Source organism: Muntiacus reevesi, chromosome 6, assembly GCF_963930625.1.
Source record: "Muntiacus reevesi chromosome 6, mMunRee1.1, whole genome shotgun sequence".
Taxonomy (NCBI): Eukaryota; Metazoa; Chordata; class Mammalia; order Artiodactyla; family Cervidae; genus Muntiacus; species Muntiacus reevesi.
Window position 1 is genome coordinate 11,330,817 of NC_089254.1, and position 21,056 is coordinate 11,351,872.

Genomic DNA, 21,056 nt, shown 5'->3' on the forward strand with positions numbered 1-21,056 from the left:
CAGAGGAAGATGGTGGGCTCTAAGTTCATGGGGGTCTCAACGAGTCGGACTTGACTGAAGCAACTAAACACTCTTGTACTTTGGTATACTTTCGCTCACTGGAACTGGGTAAACCCAGGACTTTTTTTTTTTTTCCCACCCAGTTTTCAAGAGAAATGGGCTTCTGAGCAGTGAGTTAAGAGTTAAGACTGGTCATCCAGGTGGGTTGGCTGCTAAGGCTGTCCGCAGTGTCTGCACCTGGCAAGCATCTGGGGGGCATCCAGACTGACCAGAGAGCCTGACGATAGCCCCGGTGACATCGGGGTGGCCTTCGCATCCTGCTAGGCCGGTTTAGGGAGTAGAAAGCTCGTTAAAGGGTGTGTTGCAGAAGGAAGGAGGGGAACGATGTGTGCTTTTCTTCCGGAACAGTACTTCTATTGCCCCAACCTGGGCTCAGGTTGCCGCCAGTAAGCTAATTAAAAGCCCAGGAGTCGCGCTCGGGCCAGGGTGGAAGCCTGGTCCCCTCTCCTCACGTCCCCCATGTCTCTGCCGCCACCGCCGCCGCCTGCCGCGGGTGACCCGGTGACCCAGGCGGACAGTCTGGGGTCCGTGACCCCGGAGGACTGGGCAGCCGGACCCCCCTCGCAAGCGCAGCCTCTATTAAGACAGGAGGCTAAAGGGGAGGAGGAGGAAGGGGAGGAGACAGGCGTCCGGGGCGCCTGGGGGACCGGCACGGCGGAGCAGCGGCGGCGGGGCTGCGGGGAGGCCGCCGAGGCGGCCGCGGCCGAGGAGGGGCAGGGAGAGGCCGGGGGCGCCGCGGGGTCAGTGTCCCCGGCGGGAGGCGCGGGTGGCGGCCGCGAGGGCTGGCGGCGGCTCCTCGCCTGGCTGCGGCGGCGGCGGCAGCCCCAGTGCTGCCCCTGTGCGGCGCCCCTTCCCCTCTCCGCCGCGCACTGTTGTCATGGAGGAACCAAGATGGCGGCTCTGGCCTACAACCTGGGCAAGCGGGAGATCAACCACTACTTCAGCGTGAGGAGCGCCAAGGTACTGGCGCTGGTGGCCGTGCTGCTGCTCGCGGTGTGCCACCTCGCCTCCCGCCGCTACCGAGGTGAGCGGGCCCTCCCCCTGCCCGGGCCGGCCGGGGCGGGCGGAGGCGACGCGGAGGCTGGAGGCCGCCCCCCTCGCCCGACACACGCCCACGCTCACGCGGCCGCCCGCCGGCGCGCCCAGCGGGCGGGGCGGGCGGTACCCCCGCGTGCCCCCAGGGGGCCCGGGCGGCGGGCCAGGCGCCCCCGACCGCCCGAGCGGACCCCAGTTCGGGCGGCCCCGGCCCGAGGGCCCGTGGTCCTGGGCACCGCCCCCACCCCGAGGCGCCAGGGCTGGAGTCGGGGGCGCCCGCCCGGCCGGGCCCAGCGGGCAGCGGGGGTCCCGGCTCCTGCGCGGGCTGGGCCGGGGGAGACGCGGCAGGCCCGGGGCTCGCGTGCAGGAGGCGAGCAGGCGGCTCTCGGGGGCCAGCCCAGGGCGCCTGAAGGCCAAGGCCGCCCGGCACGGGGGCACCTTCGCTCCAAGTGGGGTCGCCCAGTTCCGCGCCTGAGGTGCTCGGCCTTTTAGCCTTTGTTTTTTCCCGTGTCTGCCCCTGGAACTGCGGGGCCAAGCTGTTGGACAGCGGCAAGGGCCGCCCCATTTTCTTTTGCCGCCGAGTTGACAGCTGGCAGAAGATGCCCTTGGCCAAATGGAGGAGGTATCACCCAGGCTTTGTGATTCAGAAACGTTTAAAGAGGTCTGGTTGCACACTTTTTACAAATTGAAGCCACTGGTGCCGATATCAGAAAAGAACTCATGGGTTGACAGTTGAGGTGGGCAATGAAAACAAATTGGAAACTGTCTGAGAGGAGGCCTTCGCTGTGGGTTTTGAAATTGGTGCAAAGAGTAAGGAAATATGACCTCATTATTTCAGAACGTCTTATTCAGTAATCAAGGGATATTTACTTGTCCTTCTTGATTGATTTTTTTTTTCCTTTAATTCTCTCTCTAAGAATGTTACTGGGATAGAGGTTGACAGGCGGAGGGAAATTAACAAAGACAGAATCTCTTGTTTGTGGTTCTTATAGCTTTGAAGCCATTATCTGGACACCTCTTGGTGATTGTGAGATAACTGGTCAAGAAGTAATGTGTAATAGGTGCACATTTAAGGTGTCTCCCCTTTAGCTTCACACCTACTTTGGCAAAATATCCAGTAAAGGGGGCACTGGAATCTGAACTCTCTTCTCATTTTAGGAAATCTTTAAAAGTAAAGGGAATTTGATCAGTTGTGCTGGTTTTTTTTGGTTTTTGTTTTTGTTTTTTCTGCAATGCTTGGGAATTAAAAATCTTATACTCTAGTACTGTACTGGATGAATAGCCCTTAATATAAATACACGAAATTGATTGAAAAAGATAAATTGCTTAGACTGTCTTGGCCTTTCTCCTTCAGCTTCCCATAGATCACATTCACATGACCTGGCAAGACTTTGGTTCATTTGCTGTAAGAGAAGTCCAACACTTTCATACACAAAATAAAGCTAGCAATTTGATGCCTTCATGTATTGTCATTTTAAAGAAAAATTTCTGACCACCGACATTTTTGCTATTTTGTTATGATAGTAGTCTAACTCAATTTTATGTATGTGATAGTGGAGATAACTTTTATAACTCTGTGCTGTGGTCCTCCTATAAGTTAAACATCTAGTCCCCCACCACCTCCCTTTTTTAATTGTGCTTTTATCTTTTGATAAACATGGATCCTAATTGCTGTATTTAGATTATAAATTTCATCATTTCAAGATCTGTCCTCAGCAGGGAAAATAGAATGTCAGATGTAGCAATCTGGGATTGTTTCTAAAGATCATCATCAGCTTCTGTAGGTGCTTCAATGTCTTGAGTGTGAAGCAGTACACCTGGTGTGTGGACATGCCCAAGCAGAACGTCAGGAACTTGAGCCAGAGACTGTTTGGGGAAAAAAAGGATCTTACCAGAAACTTTTTAGCCATCCTCATGCTTTAGCAGTGTGAAACAGTCAGATGCAATGCTTTTCACACAAGGATAATCAAACACTTGAATCACAGCATCATAAATCTTTAGAATAAGGAAGGACCTTATATTACGTATAGAGGTTTAGGCTGTGTATTAAAATCTCCAGTGTGTGAGTATGGGTTTGCCACAGGCCAGGAGAGTGAATGCAGTTGAAACACACAAATTCAGTATCTCTTGTTTTACAAACTAAAGAAAGTAAAAAATTGCACACTACAGAAAGCAAAGCTTGGCCAAACTACATGCTATCATTGAGCGCTTATTATATGCCAGGTGCTATTCTACTAAGGGTTTTAAATCTTAACTCATTTTGTCTTTGCAACCAGCCTGTGGGTAGATACAATTACTAGATTTCAATCTTCCCACTTCCCGCCCCCACCATTTTTAATATCTGTAATCAAGATGAGTTTTTAAAACTTTGATTGCATGTCAAAGTTTAATTGATAACATTTTTCCTACTGTTATATAAAATAATGGTGTATTTTATAATCAGTGGTCTTAGATTCAGAGAATTGCAGTATTATTTGTATTTTAAAGATGAGGCATGAGAGGTTAAGTTGCCTAAAGACACACAATTAGTCTGAGCTAGGATTTAAAACCAGTTAGTCGTGTCTCATACCATTATGTTATATTCTGCGCTTCTGGAGCTTCTTAGACAGTAGTAATATATAAAAGGAGTGAGAAAGTGTTTTCTGTCAGAACATGGGTTAAAAGAAATACCAATTCAACCTCACAGTGCCAACCAAGAATTGTCTTATTCATTTTGCAATAAATGGTGATTTTCTAGAAGTTACATGTCTAAAACTTCAAAATCTTACCTGTTTACGTGTTCCTTTAAATCCTGGTTCAGATGTCACCAGCATAGAAGTAAAAATTAGGAATTCAGTGTTTCTACAGTAACTAGTACATGCTTACCATGTTGTATCATAATATATATCTGACTTCCCCACAGACTTTGAGCTTCCAAGGGTATTTTATTCATCCTTAAATCATCAGAGCTTAACACAGAGTAGGAACTCCGTAACAGTTATTGGATAAACAGATTTTTGAAGTCCTTATTTCTTTCTCTTTGCCTCCCTGCACTTGGTTATTTTGGTTTTAATTGAATTTCATGTTCTAAGAGCATATTCTGATCTTAACTTTAGAAAGTAGTGTTTTGTGGGGTTTTTTTTTTCATTAATATTATTTCACATAATATTAAAAAATGACATTTTTAAAAGTTGTTATTCTTTTAGTTACATTTTCTCTAAATTTTACTGTTATGGAATCACAAGATATGCATTAATATTGTGATTACAGACTAAAAGCATCATTTCTGGGATAAGAAACCAATATCAGTAGCCTTAAGAGTAGTTCCAATCTGGTTAAATTTAGATTTTTTAATTGATAAAGTTAACTTGCTTCAAACGTCTTAGTGTTGTTGAATTCTAATTCCTTTCTGTCATAGGCATATTTAATGCAAATGTGAAATAATACTGCATGATTTGGAAAAAATGAGTTCAAAGCTTCAGAAATTAAAACAAGAAGCAGCGTTAGGTCTCTCAGGCTTTTCCTTCTTTGGCGGCTAGAAAAATCCTGATCTACATGACACCGCTTGTAAAGAGGCACTCCTAGCTTATCTAAAGAAAATTGTAAATGGTGATTTTTCAACACAGACAGAAGTATAACTTGCTAAATTTGGGGCAGATAAAATATTCTGCAGATCACATTGTAAAATTTATGATCTGGTATTTTCATGGTTGATAATAAGAAACATACAGCTTTATCAAGATGATTCAGTCTAAAGGTACAGTGTGCCAGAGGTATTCTATTCAATGAAAAATGTAAGCCTCAGTTTATTTAGCAGGTCAGGTGTTTTCTTTAGTTGTTAACATTTTGTTTTTCAGGTTGCTTTTTTTTTTAACTTGTTTACCTTTTTACTTACTTTGTTTGCTCTTAGTATCTTTCTATTATAGAAAAATCATGCATAAAAACCTGAGACTTTAGATTGACAGACCAGGATGCTTATGCTTAAGATAACAGAATGAAGGGAAGACAGCCACTCATCTAGATAATCTTTGTATTAGAGATAGCTGAAGTGGATAATTCTATCCCATTAGTTGCTTTTTTCTTTTTTTAAATTCTGTTCCTAACTTGATTTATCTGAGCACTTGGCAACTTTCATCTCACTGGTTGTATTAAGGTAGCTATCAAAATTATATGAAGCAATTGAAAATAATGACTGCAGTATTTTGTTTTCTTTTGTTTGGGGTTCTTCTGGGTAAATTTTGAAAGGAAAATAGTGTGCCAGCATATGTTAACATGTCGCTAGTATACATAATATAAATGTGTCACATTAATTTAACATTTAGATGTACATTTAGTGATTTGATTTTAAAACTTTCCTTCCCAGGGAAAGAGAACTAGTTTTAGAGTATAGAATTTTGTGGAGGTTTTTGTTTTTGTTTTTCTTCAGGACAAGTTATTTTTAATCAGATATTATCGTATTTACTAATGCTACTATTCTTATTATTTTGCTGACAAATACATAAAAGTCTGTGTCCTCCTAACCTTTTCAGTTATCTACTTAGCGATTCTTTTACTTTCCTAACAGTTCTTCATATTACATTCTCTCTACTAAAATAGCTAGTGTAGTTCTGTGTTTTGAGTAGACCTTAACTGGCTTCCCTGGTGGCTCAGACGGTAAAGAATCCACCTGCAATGCGGGAGACCTGGGTTTGATCCCTGAGTCAGAAAGATCCCCTAGAGAAGGGAATGGCTGCCCACTCCAGTATTCTGGCCTGGAAAAGTCCGTGGACAAAGGAGCCTGGCAGGCCTCGTCCATGGGGTCCCGAAGAGTCGGACACAACTGAGCGATTTTCACTTTAACTGATAAGATACAGAGACTGTTTCAGATAGAAGGTTTTTCTTTTATTTTAATTTGCATCATAGAATATATTATGAAGAGTCACCATTAACTAACATTTATTCAACTACCATATTAAGGATATTTTCCCCAGAAAGACCAGCTAGTTTTTAAAATAGAGTGTTCATAATGTCTTTTGGCTAGTGACAACTTTAAATCTGTCTTGGTGTGAGATTTTTCTAATGTGAGGTCTTGAGATTAGAGCTTTTGTTTTCTACCAGCTGAACTACTGAAAAATAATGTCTGAGTAGGAATATTGAAGAGGGAAAGAAGAATTTAGCATTTTAACACACATTTTCTGATGGAGAAAATTGGTTATTTTAAGACACTGGTGTGGCACTTCCATCTCCACAAAATCATATCGATAACCTGTAGAGATGGTTAAACAAATAGCATAATCTACCACACTGAAGATTGATCCCACTTCTATTAAGAAACAGAAGTCAAGTAACAACAACAGTAAGAAGAAGAGATGAAGAAAGGAAAGCTATAGAATGCCAATTGTTTAAAACTTCTTATATAACTTTTTAATAAAATAAATGTGTTGCTAACTTTTTGCTTGGTTTAATAGATGTATCTAAAGAGATAGAAGTGCTGTAAATAAGGAATTTTCATCCTAATTTTAAACATTTACTGGATTTTTAATAGGATTTTACTATGGCCATTATTAAAAAATGCAGCAGCAGTTCTGTTTTTAGGAAATAATTGTATGTTTCTATAGTCCTTTCTTTACTCCTCCGTGATTGTTTATGTAACTTAATTTTGTTTTTTAGAACTAGCATTAGTTTTTGATAATTGAAAAGAATTAAGAACTGATTATTTATAGTTTCCTTAGAGAGATGTTATTAAAAAATCTTTAAAATACAGAAAAAACTGCTTAGGCTACATCTGTAATTACAAAAATATAAAAATTTATCGTCTACTTTCCTTATCCAGTTTTCACCAACAAAACAGTGTACTATTTTCACTTTCCTCCCTGTTTTAAAATTTATGACACTGTGGTATCAACATTTTCATTGTTTATGCTTCCTTGCCTTGTGTTTGTATCACCTTTTATCTGTGTGTTGTTCAGATAAATGGATGACTGGATGGAGAAAAGAGACGTGTTCTACTTAAAATATCTTTGGCTCTTTCCTATCTCCACCATTTTGTCCTATAGTATTATTTTTACCAGATCCTCCGTTCAGACCTCAACTATTTGTAAAACAAATAGAGATTGCTATTGACTGTTAAAGAACTGGAGATCAAATTTAAAAGCACATTAACTGTAACCCCACAGTTAATGTGCACATCTCATTTCTCCCTCGTCCATTTGACATATTTGAACTTTTCTAATGCCTCCAACCCCCTTTTTAACCACATACATTGGTTATGTACATTAGGCTAATGTACAGTAAAATGGCCAAAGGAAGTAAGGTAACCATCTGTCCCAGTTTACACAGGAGTGAGGGGGTTTGCAGATGCAGAATTTTCTGTTTGAAACTTCTCCCAACCACAGTGGGAGGAGTTTGCTGTCATCCTAACGGTGGAGGCAAGAGACAATCAGAGAAGTAGAGGATGGATATTAATTAGCACTTGTTACTGATAATTGATCATGTGTATCTTCAGCCATCTTTTGACTAACAGTGTTTCAAGTCTTTTGAGATTGTAAAAGGATGACATTTTATTACTCATTTTAAGAAGTTTTTAGTAAGCCTTTCTCTGTTTGCACATTTACAGAGTAGGGATATAGCCCACTTCCTCGCAGGGAAGTTGTGAAAATTTAGGGCGTAGATTTATTAAACTACTTCAATATTTACCAGGTTTCTGATGTACTAATGCATGAAGTACTGTAATAATTGAATAGGAAGTCATTTCGAAAGTCTTCTCGTTTATCTCTTAAACTTCCGTTTCCCCGCTAGAAGTAGAAGTGATAAATAGATATAAAGGCTATTTTGAGAGGAGGAGCTAAGATGGCAGAGGAATAAGACGGGGAGACCGCTTTCTCCCCTACAAATTCATCGAAAGAACATATGAACGCTGAGCAAACTTCACAAAATATAGGCTATTTTGAGACAAGATGTCCTTGGAAGGAAAACTTGCAGTAGAAGGAACTGCCACAGAATTAACGTAGCACTGGGGATGAAGTATATTCTGGTAAATTATCTGTACTAGTGTCTCTTATCATTTTCAATATTAATATATTAATAGTTACTTTGTTTCTCATGGATGAGTCATATGTACCTAGAAGGTATAGTGAAGTGTAGAAAACTCTGTACTCTCATCTCCAAGGGTAAATTGGGGTCAGACAACCAACATATAAAAATGTAACTATTGTTAACAACGTTATTGTGTTTAATTATTACAGGCAATGATTCATGTGAATACCTTCTCTCAAGTGGCAGATTTCTTGGAGAGAAAGTTTGGCAGCCTCACAGCTGTATGATGCATAAGTACAAAATCAGGTATAGTTTCTTCATTTATTTTTTGTTTTTCTTCTTTTCTAAGATGGGTCTTAGTATCTGGTGGAGAAATGTTAATAGAGCAAAGAAAGTGGCAGATGGTACTTCTCTATGTGATGGTAGAGAACTGCTGACAGGGCAGGAGTGGGGGTGAGTCCAAAGGAGTATTCTTGCTCTAAAGCATTAGGGAAACCTTTGGACCAATCTGCTTTATCTCAGGTGAGAGAAAACCAGAGGCCAAGGGCAATAGCTTGTGAATGAAGGACTTTTGCTTTGGGACTTGGATAGCTACCTTGTGCAATTTTTCTGAGAGAGTGGGTATTAAGCACTTACTGTGGTTCGAGTACATATGAAACACTTAATAGAATTAATCAATCATACACGAACTGGTAGGTTAAACAAACCTGGCCACCTGTTCCTAAAACAACAATGTAACTGTGTATAATAATCCCTTACTACTTTCTTCACAAATTATGTGCTTTAAAGATGCCTGTGCTGATTTTCTGTATTCTAATTGATGCTTCCTTGTTGATTTCAGTGAAGCAAAGAACTGCCTCGTAGATAAACATATTGCATTTATTGGAGATTCCAGAATTCGTCAATTATTTTATTCTTTTGTGAAAATAATTAATCCTCAATTCAAAGAAGAAGGAAATAAGGTAAAATCTGTCTATTCATTTCATTAAGGTATTGTTTTAGAAGTTAGGCAATTGAGGAATGTGCCCTTTCACATTAACACAAGAAACTATAAAATTTTTAGTTTGGTTTTGGGAAAGGTGGCAGGGGACACTTTGCCATTACAGAGCCATAAGAAAAAGAAGTAGTGGGTAAAGTATTGGCAAACCTTTTATTGACTTAAACTTTTTGTTTTCAGAAATATTAAAATTCTTTCCATGGAAAAACTTTAAAAAAATTTTTTTAGAAAGAATAAAGAAGAAATATCCCTTATCCTCCTTTTAATATTTTGCTATATTTCTTTTCAGTCTCTTTTTTAAAAAACAAAATTGCAATAGATTAGCATGTACAATTTGATATCTTCTTTGCCAGCACTTATCATAATTTACCATATTATTATAAATCAGTTTAAGTATCTTCATAATCACAGCATACTAGTGAGTGGATATAATGTGATCTTATATAATCTTCCCTTTTCTTAACTTTTTGTAGTTTTCTAATTTTTAGTATTTTGTGATTTTAAAAAGGACATTTTTATTACATTTTTGTGTGAAAACTTTGCTTTTTAAATTATTTCCTTAGGATAGAATCTCTACAGTGCAAATATTAGGTTAAAGAATATAATACTTTAAAAATTATTGATTATATTGTTAAATTCTTTCAATCTATACTATAATCAGCAATGTACATTGGAACCTAATTTTCTGTAACCTTTCTGGCACTGGACATTCATGCTATATAATTAAAATGACAGTGTGGCAAATTTCTGCTCTTTAATTTCTCATTTTAAAAATGTATCTTTAAAAAAAAAAACTAACAAGGATGAACATCTTTCTAAATGTTAATTTGTTAATTAGCTAATTTTTGTGAACTATTTCATCGTATCTGTTTAATACATTTTTAAGTGATCTGAAGTTCTCATTTCTGTCTTTAATTGCATATGGTTGAGAGTGGGGAATAATAGGAAGAAAAAAGTAAAGTACAAGAAAGTTCAGAATTGTAGGGCTAGTAGTTCATAAATGTATGATAAAAATCTGCCTGTACACCTCACCTTGTCCAGTGGTAGGAACCTGAAAAATCAGGGACTTCACAGCCAACTGACTAGTCTCGTCGTGATGATGGTGAGGGATACTGAGTCCTTAGGAACTCTTGTGAGAAGAGTCCAGTACAGTAGTGATTTTGTCTACTGGGAAAAGCTAGTGTAGATTTTAAAGCTGAATAATAGAAGATAACAAAGCCAACTTTTCATTTTATTTGATATCTTAAATGTATTTTGCTTTCGTATTTATACATACAAAACTACACAGAAGATTTGAAACTATTGACTTGAGAGTCTTACAGTTTAAAGTAAAAAATGTCAGTAAACATTTAAAAAATAGATGTCTGAATTTAAAAAAAACAGTTTTGCTATTTCTAGGCTTAGAACAGAGGATTTGGAAATTGGAATAATGCATTTGGCAAGAGTTAGTTGGAAAAAAAATCTGTGGTGGTTTAGTCTATAGCCAGAAGTAGCTACAATGTGGCATGTTGTTCCTGAGCTCTAGGTTTCCGATTTTTATTTTCTAGAGGTTCCTTGTTATCCCAGTTATCAAACAAGATGCATTTTATTTTATATACATTTTGAAAAGAAAGTCTGTTATAGTTTTAAAGAGACAGTTATTGTGAAACTAGTTCAAACTACTGGTGGAGCAATTGCTCAATTGTATTTTACTTATTCTCTTCTCTCTGAACACCTTGAGGACAAAGATTGTGTATTATCATTATTTTAAAAATATGTTTCTTATACATATTTCACAACATAGCCTGGCATGTTGTGAAAGTTGATTAATTTTTTTAGCCTTGGTAATGGGATTCTTTAAGTGGAATAGGAGTATTGAAGATTTTTTTTTTAATTTCTTTTCTGTATTGAGGAAAATTTTTTTAAAAAGAAGCTTTAGAGCAGGATTTATTATTTTCAAATTATGTTTTGTGGAAGACTAGTTCTGGTCAAATAAGTTTGGGCAGAGGCGGATATCATATCCTCCTCTTAGATAGTTTTAGTTTAGGCTGGGATATTAAAAACTTGAGAAGTCTTGCAATGAAGAAAGCTGTTTGTGTTACTTCTAGCCAGAGGGCAAGTTAGATAGTCTGGGGGCCCCTTCCACCTCAAATCAACTAGATCCTAGATTAAAAAATACTTGTTGATGTATTTCTAGACTTTGAAATGGGGGACACATCCCCCTTAAAAAAGGAACGAACTGTGAGGCAAACCCAGTAATGGGAACAATAACATCCAGTGTGCAATAGAGACTTGGGTTGCCCTGAAGATAGAGGCCTGTAGCTATAATGCCTTGTATGAAGCAGACGAAGCTCTGAGCCAGCATATTTCTTTTTTTTGTTGTTTTGAGCCAGCATATTTCTCAACAGTAATATTGGTAGCCAGAGTACGGTACACTGATAGCTTTAAAATTCTGATAGAAAGTGAGTTTTAACCTAGAATTAACATGAATTAATTAACATGCAAATTAATTAATTCATTTATGTTAATTAAATTAACATATGAATTCCTCTATTCTTGAATTACAGGACATTTTAAAATAAACAACTATGAGGGCTTACTGCCATATAAACTTATACTAAAGAGTTTTCCAAAGAATAAACTTCAAGAAGGAGGGAAATAATTCAGAAAAAAAAATGATATGAATTAATGGTTAAAGAAAATAGGAAACATGTGTATGAATCTAAACAAACTATGTCCAATAATATCTTTTTACACTTTACAAAAATAATACTAAAGAACTGACATAGCATATAAGTCAGAGAGGACCACAATTAAAGTATTCTAATGTCCTCTTTACACTTTAAGGTATCATCTTAACTTAGAACTTAAGTTAAAGATGCCCTTTATTCCAAGGGCAAGGACTGAAAGGATAGAATTAGGGTGGATAATTCCAAACCAGAAGAAGGAAAAAATTAAATGAAACCAAACTTATATCAAATATAATACATAAACATACATACATAAGCACACACGTATGTGTGTACTCTGATGCACACATGTGGATACATATATATGTATATATATAAACATTTATATTACACGTTGAAAAATCAGTGTTTAATTTTATTTTTATATAAATGTTTATATACATATAAACATTAAACATATACATATAAACATATACATATAAGCATTTATATTACATGTTGAAAAATCAGTGTTTAATTTTATTTTTATATAAAATATGCATATGTGTGAGGGAGCTAGAAATAAAAAATTATGATGGAAACATTTGTTATCAAAATAAATATAGGTAGTCTAAACTTGCCAGCTAAACACAGATTTTTCAGACTGATTTCAAACTGACTGTCTACTATAGTGGGAGAATTACTCATTGCTCATGTAATTAATGATAGTGCAAGCAAATAAGTAAATATGGCTGTTGTTAGTATGCTGATTTTATAAACTTATAACTCAATACTTAAAGAATACACTAAGATATCAAGAATATCTTTCAAAGCACACATGAAATCCTTTTTTTTGATCACATATTGGTCCATTAACCAAATCCTAACAGTAACAGGGAATTGGTATCATCTCTCTTTTTTAAGTAGGCTACTTTATATTCTTATTCTGATAAAAATTCCAAAAGCCTACAATAAATGTTACAGTGGTAAGATGGTAGGCATATTTCTGTTAAATTCAGGATGTTCATTATTGCTATTCAGTATATCTATTCAGTATTGTGTTAGAGATCCTTAGGGAGACCCAATCCCTGGGTTGGGAAGATCCCCTGGAAGAGGATGTGGCAACCCACTCCAGCATTCTTGCCTGGAGAATCCCTTGGATAGAGGAATTTGGTGGTCTACAGTCCATGGGATAGCTAAGAGTCAGATATGACTGAGCGACTAACTCTTTCTCTCTCAGCCAAAGAAAGGTGGGTACTTTGAAGATGTAAGGATTGGAAAGAAATAACTTGATATTTTATAATACAGTTATCTACATAGAAAATCCCGAAGAACCCTATAGAAAATTTACTAGATATAATAAAAATTTTAACAATATAACATTTGTTATATTTAACAAATTTAACAATTTGTTTTAACAAATTGTTAAATTTAAAAATTTAACAATAATTAGCTAATTATAAGATAAATATATGAAAATTGATTGTACTGACTCAATAAAGCTGTTAAAAATTAATTGCATATCTACTTGCCAGGAATAGAGAGTTCAAAAATGTTATTTAAAATATACTCTGCAATAATAATAATAATAAAACACAGTACATAGGAATAAACCTAGTAAATAAGCATTACATCTGTATGCAGAAAGCTCACAAAATTTTATGAAAAGATAATTTAGTTTTCTGAGGAACCTCCATACTGTTCTCCATAGTGGCTGTACCAACTTACATTCCCACAGACAATGTACGAGGGTTCCCTTTTCTCTACATCCTCTCCAGCATTTGTTGTTTGTAGACTTTTTAATGATGGCCATTCTGACTGGTATAGGCTGGGACCTCATTGTAGTTTTGATTTGCATTTCGGCTCACGGTAAAGCGTCTGCCTACAATGTGGGAGAGCCGGGTTCGATCCCTCAGTCGGGAAGATTCCCTGGAGAATGAAATGGCAACCCACTCAGGTACTCTTGCCTGGAAAATTCCATGGACGGAGAAGCCTGGTAGGTTACAGTCCATGGGGTCACAAAGAGTTGGACACGACTGAGTGACTTCATTTCACTTCTTCAATAATTAATGACACTGAGCATCTTTTCATGTGCCTACTGGCCATCTGTTTGTCTTTCTTTGGAGAGATGTCTATTAAGGTCTTCTGCCCGTTTTTTGGTTGGATTATTTGGTATTTTGTTGTTGTTGCTGCTGAGTTGTATGAGTTGTGTATATATTTTGGAGATGAAGCCCTTGTCTGTGGCATCATTCGCAGATACTTTCTCCCATTTTGTAGCATTGTCTTTTCATCTTGTTCGTGGTTTCCTTTCCTGTGCAAAAGCTTGTAAGTTTGATTGTGCTCAATTGTGCTTAGTTGCTCAGTCCTGTCCAACTCTTTGCAACCCCATGGACTGTATCTCATCAGGCTTCTCTGTCCATTGGGATTCTCCAGGCAAGAATACTGAAATGGGTTGCCATGCCCTTCTCCAGGGATGCTTCCTAACCCAGGAATCGAACCCAGGGCTCCTGCATTGCTGGTGGATTCTTTACCATCTGAGTCGCTAGCGAAGCCCAAGAAAATTGGAGTGGGTAACCTAACCTTTCTCCAGGGGAACTTCCCGACCCAGGAATTTAACTAGGGTCTCCTGCCCTTGCAGGCATATTCTTTACCAGCTGAGCTACCTGGGAAGCCCCAAGTTTGATTAGGTCCCATTTATTTGTTTTTATTTCTATTTCCTTGGGAGACAGAGCTAAGGAAATATTGATAAGATTTGTGTCAGAGAATGTTTTTTATGTTCTCTTCGAGTAGTTTTATGGTTATCATGGAGTTTTATGCTATCATGATATTTAAGTCTTTAAGCCATTTTGAGTTTATTTTTATGCAGGATATGAGGGCGTGTTCTATCAGACAAAACTATAATTCAAAAAGATACATGCACCTGTCATAGCAGCACTGTTCACTAACCAAAACATGGAAACAGCCTAAATGTCCATCGACAAATGAATGCATAAAGATGTGATACATGTATACAATGGCATAGTACTTAGCTAGAGAAAGGAACAGAATAATGCCATTTGCAGCAACATGGATGCAACAAGAATTTGTCATATTAAGTGAAGTAAGTCAGAAAGAAGAATACAAATATTAATAGTAAGGACTGATGACAAAAATTTCGTGGTCTAAAGACATTGAGATCATACAGAGACTGTTCTCCTATCACTGTGGAATTATGTTAGAAATCAATATCAAAAAAGATATTTGAAAATAACCCACATATTTTCAAGTGCATTGTGACCTTTACTAAGAGAGATCTTTGGCTTAGCCATTGAAAACCTCAATAAAGTCAGAAGACAAAAAAACACAGAGGGTGATTGCAGAGAAGAAAGGATTTAAATGAGAAATTAATATCAAAATAAGAAATTAATATCAAAGATACTTTTTAAAAGCCCATGTATTTGGAAATTAAATGACCCTTTTTAAATGATGGGTGTATCTAAGAAGCCATAACAAGGAAAATTAGAAAATATTTGTAAAAGAATAAAAATGAAAAAAGACTACCAGAATTTGTTGCATGCAGCTGAAGCTGCTGTTTTGGATTTGGTTTTGTAGGGTCATTTTCTTCTTCCTTCTTTTTTTATCTTCTGACTTGATGACTGTATTTAGTGTTGTGCTTGGATTTTTTTCTTTTTTGTATGTGTATCTTTTATAGTTTTTTGGCTTGTGGTTACCATGAGGTTTTGAGGTAACAGTCTCTCTCTACATACACACACACACACACACACGGACACATATATATACACGATTGTTTAAGTTGCTGATCTCTTAATTTCAAATGCATTTCAAATATCCTGATTTTGTACTTTTCACCTCTCACAGTTACTGGTTTATATTATATTTGTGTGAGGGTAGTTTCCTTTACTATATGTTTGATTTATCCAATGAGCTTTCCCATTTTGTAATTTTAGTGTTTCTAATTGTTGCCTTCTCTTTTTCATGTAGAGCAGTTAGTTTGGCGTTTGATTTGGTGGTGCTGAATTCTTTTAGTTTTTGCTTGTCTGTAAAGTTCTGATTTCTCAAACAGATCTAAACAAGGCCTTTGCTGGGTAGGGTATTTTTTCATTGAGTTTCTTCCCTTTCATCACTTTAAATATATCATGCCACTCAATTCTGGCCAGTACAATTTCTGCTGAAAAATCAGCTGATAGTCTTATAGGGATTCCCTTGTTGGTTATTTTGTTGCTTTTCCTTCATTGCTTTTCATGTTTTCACTTTGGTCTTTGATTTTCATTAGTTTTACTACTGTGTTTCTGGGCCTGTTCCTCCTTGGGTTAATCCTATATGGGACTCTGTGCTTCCTGGACTTTGCTGACTGTTTGATTTCCCATGATAGGGAAGTTTTCATCTATTGTCTCTTCAAATACATTTTAGGCCCTTTCTTTCCTCCTTCTGGGACCCCTATTATGTTGGTGGTGGTGTATTTGACAGAGTCCCAGAAGTCTCTTAAATTGTCCTGTTTCCTTTTGGTTCTGTTTTCTTCCATAGCAGTAGTTTCCAGCACTCTGGCTTCCAGCTTACTTTTCCATTCATCTGCCTCATTTATTTTGCTGTTGAGTCTTTCTCATGTATTTTCATTTCAGTTGTATTCTTCATCTCTTTGGTTGTTCTTGGTGTTTTCTGACTCTCTATAAACGTCTTGTACCTTCCTGCTCTGTGTATCCATTACTCTTAACTCTTTCCTTGGATATATTGCCTATCTTCATGCCATTAGTTGTCATTTTGGGTGTCTTTCTTTTTGCTTCCTCTGGAACATATTCTTCTGCCACCACATTTTGTCTAAATTTCTATTTATATTTCTATGTATGTGGAAGTTTAATTATGTTTCTCAACTTTGGAGAAGTTTCCTCCAATAGGGGATGCCCTCTGTGTCCAAGCAGTCCATTTCCCTCTCATTACCAAGGTCCAGTGACCAGCTGGTCCCCAGATCGGTTCTGACCTGACTTTGTAGACTCAGTTCCATAGGTGCTGTGTGGTAGTTTTCTTGCTTCTGGTGTCTGCCCTCTGGTGGGTGAATCTGGTCTAGAGCCTTGTCCAGGCTTTCTGGTGAGAGGCTAATGTCTGCCCCCTGGTGGGTGAGCATGTTCCAGAGGCTTGTGAAGGCTTCCTGGTAGGAGAGGCTGTTGCTTGCCTGCTGGTGAATGGAGCTGGGTCTTGGTTCTCTGGTGGGCAGGGCTGTGTCAAGGGCCATGTCTATAGGTGACCACAGGCTCAGAAAGTCTTTAGGCAGCCTGTCTGCTAATGAGTGGCTAGTACTCTGGCCACCTGATGTGAAGAACTGACTCACTGGAAAAGACCCTGATACTGGGAAAGATTCAAGGCAGGAGGAGAAAGGGACGACAGAGGGTGAGATGGTTGGATGGCATCACTGACTCAATGGGCATGGGTTTGAGTAAGCTCTGGGAGCTGGTGATGGACAGGGAGGCCTGGCGTGCTGCAGTCCATGGGGGCGCAGAGTCAGACAGGACTGATGACTGAGCTGAGCAGCACTGCTGATGAGTGGGGCTGTGCTCCTGCCCTGTGGGTCGTTTGGCCTGAGGCATGCCAACTATGGAGCCTACAGGCTGTAGGGCAGGGTGTGGTCCTGCTGCTAATTACCCACGTGAGATGTCTGCCTCTAACAGAGAGTTCAAGGAGAGGCACGCTCCCCAATATTACACTGCCAGCTTTTTTGACACTAGAGAGAGCCACAGCTGCCCCCTGCCTCCACAGAAGACCCTCCAAGACCAGTAGGTAGGTCCAGCCTAGCCTCCTTTGAAGTCATTGCTTTTGCTCTGGGTCCCTGTTCTCATAGGACCTTGTGTGTGCCCTCCACGTGCGGAGTCTATCCCCCAATCCTGTGGAACTCCTATAATCAAGCCCCTTTGCTGTGGAAGCCAAATGCTCTGGGGGCACCTCCTCTCAATACCAGACCCCTACCCCGGGGAGCCTGGCTTGAGGCTCGGAACTCTCTCTCCTGTGTGAGAGCTTCTGTGATATAATTATTCTCCAGTTTGTGGGTCAGGATATGGAATTATTATATCACAAGTGTGACTCTCTTACCATTTTGTTGGGCTTCTTTTTGTCTTTGGATGTAGAATATCTTTTTTGAAAGGTTCCAGTCTTCTTATCCATGGTTGTTTAGCAGTTGTGATTTTAGTGTTCTCGTGAGAGGAGGTGGGCTCAAGGTCTGTTTTCTCCACCGTCTTGTCTTCAGTCACATACATGATACCTGATTTTTATTGAATTGTAGATTAAAATATAAGAACTATAGCGAAGACTTTATTAGGGAAAGTTGAACATGCACTGTATTATTAAATTTGATAATATTTTATCAATGGCAAATTCTTTGGGACTGTAGTATTGCAGTTATGCAAGAAAATGTCCATATTCTTCAAAGATATGTGTTTAAATATTTAACGGTGAAATGTTATTATGTCTGCAGTTTACTTTTCCATGGCTCAACAAAGAAGAAAAACTATGTATATATGGTACATAGAGACACATGAAATTAGTGTAGAAAATACTAATAATTAGTAAAGGATGTCAATTTTGCTGTAAGTCTGAAATTTTTCAAAATTAAAATGGAGTGAAAGCCAACAACATTGAATCATTTAATAAAGATGCATATATGTGTGACAAAGCTGTATCATAAAATAGAAAGCAGAATAAAATGTAAGATGATTGTTCTTTTTGGGTGAAGCAAGGAATTTAGAGAGGGAGAAGCCAGCATAGCTCATTTTGTGTGCTGGTGACACTGATTGTGCCTTGGATTCGTGAGTGCGAATTTATGTTTACTGTGACTTGGGACTCACATATGTGTGATGTGTTATTTTGTATATAGCAGATGTTCTATTAATGAAGAGATTGAATTGACTGGATTAACTGTGCCATGCGAAAAGGAGAAATGTTTCATGACGCACTGTATCTCGGAGGGAGAATTGCTTAAAGGTTAGGATGGGGTAGGAAGAGGAGAACACCTGTGTGGTTTTCTCTGACCCTATTTCCCAGACTTATTTGACCAAGGAAACTCTCTTCATATAACATACCTTGAAGTACTGGAGAAGGAAATGGCGGCCCACTCCAGTATTCTTGCCTGGAAAAATCCCATGGCCAGAAGAGCCTGGTGGGCTGCTGTCCCCAGGGTCACAGTAGCCAGACATGGCTTAGCGGCTAAACCACCACAAGGACTATTGAATTAATGGTCTCAAGAGTCCTTTTGGGAAAAAAGAATACGGGTGAACTTATTAAAGAACAGAAGTAGAGTTGGAGATGTAGAAAACGAACTTACGGTTACCAGGGAATAAGAGGGAGGAGGATTAAATTGGAATATTGGGATTGACATATACATACTGCTATATATACAATATATAACTAAAGAAAGAGGGATAAATGTATATATATAACTGATTCACTTTGCTATACACCTAAAACTAACAGCGCCGTAAGTCAACTTGATTTTTTTTTTTTTAAAGCCCTTTTGGGAAAAGATGCTTAAACAGGACTAACAAGAATTTTAAAATTTAGCCTGTTGATAAGAACGAATTTTATTTCTTAATAAAAATAAATACTATCTGTCTAGTTAAATTAATGAAAACATTTCAACCTTGATTTTAGGAAGACAGTTAGCTTCTTATAAACCATCCCTGTTCCATCCTGAATATTTAATCATGAAATGATTTTTTTTCTTTTTATGAAACACTTAGTTACAAGAAGTTATAGTCTTTGACTTTAATTTTTTTTTCTACAACCTATTTACCATCTTCAAAGTGAAATCTTTAATAATCTAGAGTCCTATGTGTCCATTAATGTTTAGGCAAGTATAGTGGTGAGGATGGACTAGCTGTTGCTACAGCAGTAAACCCAGATCACAGTCTTAATGCTTAGCACTTCTTGTCCTAGCCACCTGGGACAAAGGGCTTTGTTCCCTGCAGTCATTCAGGGATCTCTGCTGTTGGAATTTTTACTGTTTTCTAGTTGTTCCGTTTGGGACATTCAGCCTCCTCAGTCTCTGTATCAGGTTAAACCAGAGGAGCAGAACTGCCCTGGGAACTTCAGCCTGGAAGTGACCCACGTTGCATCTAGTCAGTACACTGGCCAGAACTAGTCATGTGGTCCTATCTAACCAGAAGGGATTTAGGAAATACAGGGCAGCAACTGGCCTCTGCCACAGATAATAATACTAGGACTAAATTGGAATCGTGGGAAGCTTGACAATAAGGTAATTTATGTAGGCATGTTCACATACCTGCTTATTCATAGTGGGAGTTTTATCTTTAACCTACCTCTAAGATGTTGAAGATCACAAAGTTTTTTTTAAATAGTATCACTTATTTTGGGGTAGTCTGTGCAGGTGGTTTCCCCTTGAGGTTGAATATAGATAATTGGGATATGGTGTATAAATGAATCAACAAAAGCAGCTGGAGGAGGAATTATTTACATAAAATTAATCTATACATTAATATTTTTCTGTCATCTCTCCCCCATTATGGTAGCATGAAAACATTCCTTTTGAAGACAAGACTGCATCAGTTAAAGTGGTAAGTTCATACAGTAGTAAGCTGAGTGTTGTGATGTTGAGACTATTCGTTGGTTAATTTACATGTACATGTCGTGGATTAAGAGAAGACAGAGTAAGATCATGTAATGCACGCACTATTTTATGTAATAGAAAATTTGGTCTCTTAGATTTTTATCCAGGAAGAAGTAATCTTGTATGTTAATTTGAAACCAGTGTGTATTCAGGATTACTCTTCATCAGAGAACATTATATGAATTTTCTGAATTCCCAGTGCCTTCTAGGTCCTGAGAATACAGGTGGGGATCAAGACAGCAATGTCCTAGATCTATCTAATGGAGCTTGCAAGTCATTATCGTTTTCTGTGAGCATTTAAGCATGGGATTAGGTGTTAAATTGTTAGTCGCTCAGTCGTGTCCGACTCTTTGCGAGCCCGTGGACTGTGTAGCCCACCAGGCTCCTCTGTCCATGGAGTTCCCTAAGAAAGAGCGCTGGGGTGGGCTGCCATGCCCCTCTCCAGGGGGTCTTCCCTGCCCCGGGATCGAAGCCAGGTCTCCTGCATTGCAGGCAGATTCTTCACTGTCTGAGCCAGCAGGGAAGCTAAGGATGGCAAAAAGGAAAAAGTAGGACATTATAAATGTATAGAACAGGGGATTGAAAGTAGTTTTCCTCCTTGAGGAAGTGATGCTTTACCTGAGGCCTCGAGGAGCTGGGTGGACTGAGGGGGAGAGCTTATGAGCATTATAGGTGGAAGGAGCAGCAGCACAGCCCCAGAGAGAAAGGGACACGT

At 38.7% G+C, this 21,056-nt stretch overlaps 1 protein-coding gene across 3 annotated transcripts in view; it reads left to right on the plus strand.

Moving 5' to 3' along the window:
• Nucleotides 1-717: 717 nt before the first annotated feature.
• Nucleotides 718-21,056, plus strand: part of CASD1 (CAS1 domain containing 1) — a 53,268-nt gene continuing 32,929 nt past the window's right edge. For 2 of the 3 annotated variants that reach the window (XM_065939031.1, XM_065939032.1), the window contains exons 1-4: nucleotides 718-1,084; nucleotides 8,298-8,394; nucleotides 8,930-9,050; nucleotides 20,244-20,288. In XM_065939031.1, the coding sequence (XP_065795103.1) occupies nucleotides 952-1,084; nucleotides 8,298-8,394; nucleotides 8,930-9,050; nucleotides 20,244-20,288 (396 nt within the window). In that variant the 5' untranslated portion in view covers nucleotides 718-951. The remainder of the gene's footprint in view (nucleotides 1,085-8,297; nucleotides 8,395-8,929; nucleotides 9,051-20,243; nucleotides 20,289-21,056) is intronic. The other variant, XM_065939034.1, reaches the window with a different exon arrangement.